The sequence below is a fragment of the Zingiber officinale genome, chromosome 5A (genome assembly GCF_018446385.1).
Source record: "Zingiber officinale cultivar Zhangliang chromosome 5A, Zo_v1.1, whole genome shotgun sequence".
NCBI classification, from domain to species: domain Eukaryota; kingdom Viridiplantae; phylum Streptophyta; class Magnoliopsida; order Zingiberales; family Zingiberaceae; genus Zingiber; species Zingiber officinale.
The window spans coordinates 142,026,026-142,028,705 of record NC_055994.1 but is presented as its reverse complement, the minus strand read 5'-3'; the positions used below and the strand labels follow the sequence as shown (position 1 = coordinate 142,028,705).

Below are 2,680 nucleotides of genomic sequence, written 5' to 3'. Positions count from 1 at the left end.
ATCCTTACTTTTGAGAAGATACACATAACAGTATTTTGTGTTATCATCTACAAAAGTGATGAAATATTTATTACCACCACGTGTTGGCGTACTTTTTAGGTCGCACACATCGGTGTGGATTAGATCAAGTGGTTCATTACTTCTTTCAATATGTTGAAAGGATGACCTTGTCATTTTTACTTCAACACAAATCTCACACTTGTGTTTTGGGTCAAGATGGAATATAGGTAACTTTTGCATGTTTATTAATCTACGCAATACATCATAGTTAATATGTCCTAGTCTACCATGCCACAAACACGAAGACTCAAGCATATAAGTGGAAGAGCTTTCATTTTTATTTATCTTGGGTCTAATGGCCATTACATTGAGCTTAAACAGCCCATCAGATACATAGCCCCTTCATATAAACACTCCGTTCTTGGACAGTACAACTCTGTCTGACTTAAAGACAATGCGAAAGTCATGCTTGCTTAACAGTGATCCGAATACTAGATTCTTTCGAATCTCTAGAACATACAACACATTGTTCAGAGTGAGATCCTTGCCCGAGGTCATCTTCAGCACCACCTTTCCTTGGCCCATTATGTCCGAGGTTGCTGAGTTCCCCATGAACAGTTTGTCTCCAGTGACTTCTTCAAAGTTGTGGAGTAGCTCCTTGCTACAGCACACATGTCTGGTGGCTCCAGTATCGATCTACTATTGCCGAGGATTGGAACCTATTAGGTTCACCTCAGAGATCACAGCGCAGAGATCCATATTCTGTTCTCCTGCCAGGTTGGTCTTAGGCTTTTTCTTCTTTGGCCTTTTACAGTCTGAAGCCTTGTGACCCATACGATCACAATTGTAGCATTTCCCTAAGAACTTCTTTTTTATGTTTTGTCCTTTGGGTTGCGTCATGGAAGATTTTGGATGCTTCCGTTTTGAGCTTTGTCCGTGCTCAATAACATTGGCTTTTACAGTAGCCTGAGAGAACAGTTTTCTCTCCGAATTCTTGTTGTCTTCTTTTATACGAAGGCGAACAACAAGTTCCTCCAGGTTCATTTCCTTCTGCTTGTGTTTCAGATAATTCTTAAAGTTCTTCCAGCCAGTTGGTAGCTTTTCGATGATAGCTACCACTTGGAAGGTTTCGCTCAGAGTCATACCTTCTGAGTGAATTTCTTGTAAGAGTACTTGAAGCTCCTGGACTTGACTGATTACAGACTTCAAGTCACTCATCTTATAGTCCAGGAAACGACCAACAATAAACTTTTTTGCCCCAACATCCTCTGATTTATATTTCTTGTCCAGAGATTCCCACAGTTCCTTTGCCGTTTTCATCTCACAATACACAAGATAGAGTGAGTCGGCAAGATTGTTAATGATGTAGTTTCGACAGAGGAACTCAGAATCGTTCCATTTGTCGATCAGAAGGAGAGTGTTCACCTCATCTACACCCTTAACAACCTTGGGAGTTTCCTCGGTCAAGATACGTGTCAGACCTAGCGTGGTTATGTAGAAGAACATTTTCTGCTGCCACCGCTTGAAATTCACTCCTGTGAATTTTTCTGGTTTTTCCCCATGATTGATTGACACATTCCCAATCGGGGCGGAGGAGGCCGGCACATGTTGAGCCTGTTGCATCTCAACATTTTCTGCCGCCATGGTAACAGAACGAATCTGTTTCAAGTTTTGTTGGGAGTAAACCCGTTACAATCTGTGTGATCTTCTCAAACGCTCTTTTCCACGCTTCTGAGTGCGTACCAGAGTTACAAGAACTTACAATCAAGTAGATTTGAGCATATAATCTCAAACTATCGACTCTAGCGAGCTGAGCCACACGCCGAGTAGATGAGTTGCGGACACCGTGAATTGTTGAGCGGCGCCACGTTGCTGCTGAGAGTTGCTGACAGGAAGTCGAGAGCTGCAACACAAACTCAGAGTGGATGCCGAGTCCAGCAGAGCGTTGTCTCCTTAAGACAGATTCGGCCCCTCCGGGGTGCTCAGAAGATTAGGTGGATGTCTGTTTCCCAGGATAAAACGGCAAGATCACGAGCACAACCGAGCACTGGTTGTCGTGACAATCTGAACTAGATCCGAAAACTATCACTATTTCTGTTGAGCAAAAGAAGTGCACAACATAAGGGAAGGAAACATGGGGATTCAAGGAGGACAAATCTCACAGATCACTTGAGTTTTTTTTTCTCTTTTTCTCTCTGCCTTTTACTTCAATCCACTCAAGGTCTTATATAGACCTCTGTTGCCTTTGTTATGCTTGTAAGCACAACGAGCAAGCCACGTTGTGGCTTGCATGCAAGCTGTGGCTTGCTTGCAAGTGTTGGTAATTTGAGAGCATGAAATCGAAACTATACAAAGATAAAATAAAGCGATGCGGTAATTATAAACTCACAGTAATCTCCCGAAGTGCTGTTGAAGACGCCGGCGGTCGACGAAGAGGTTGTCACTGTCGGAAGCACGATCACGGAGCAACCGGAAAGCGCTTCAAAGTTCACGAGCCAAATCACAGTCGAATGCTCTCCCTTTGCTCTCACACGATCTCTCCCTTTACGATCACCTCGGTGCTCCCTGATCACCTTCGCCAAAAGCCCTTTCTCTTGATCTGCACTTGGACGCCTCTTATAAGAAGGCTAAGGAAGACGAAGGGGAAAGGACGCCCCTTCGTCTCCTTGGCGTTTACAGC

At 43.8% G+C, this 2,680-nt stretch overlaps 1 protein-coding gene across 1 annotated transcript; it reads right to left on the bottom strand.

Moving 5' to 3' along the window:
* Positions 1–699: 699 nt before the first annotated feature.
* LOC121980100 lies at positions 700–1,644 on the bottom strand. The gene is made up of 2 exons (XM_042532068.1): positions 1,174–1,644; positions 700–966 (listed from the first exon to the last, which is right to left on the bottom strand). The coding sequence occupies exons 1-2, from the start codon at positions 1,642–1,644 to the stop codon at positions 700–702; spliced, it is 738 nt and encodes a 245-aa protein (XP_042388002.1).
* Positions 1,645–2,680: the final 1,036 nt, after the last annotated feature.

Excerpts from the sequence above, each read along its gene's own strand:
- LOC121980100 (XM_042532068.1), bottom strand. The coding sequence starts at position 1,644 with ATGGCGGCAGAAAATGTTGAGATGCAACAGGCTCAACATGTGCCGGCC. Across the intron at positions 967-1,173 it reads GTCAAGTCCAGGAGCTTCAA|GCTACTGTAAAAGCCAATGT; the intron begins GTACTCTTACAA and ends CTGTTCTCTCAG.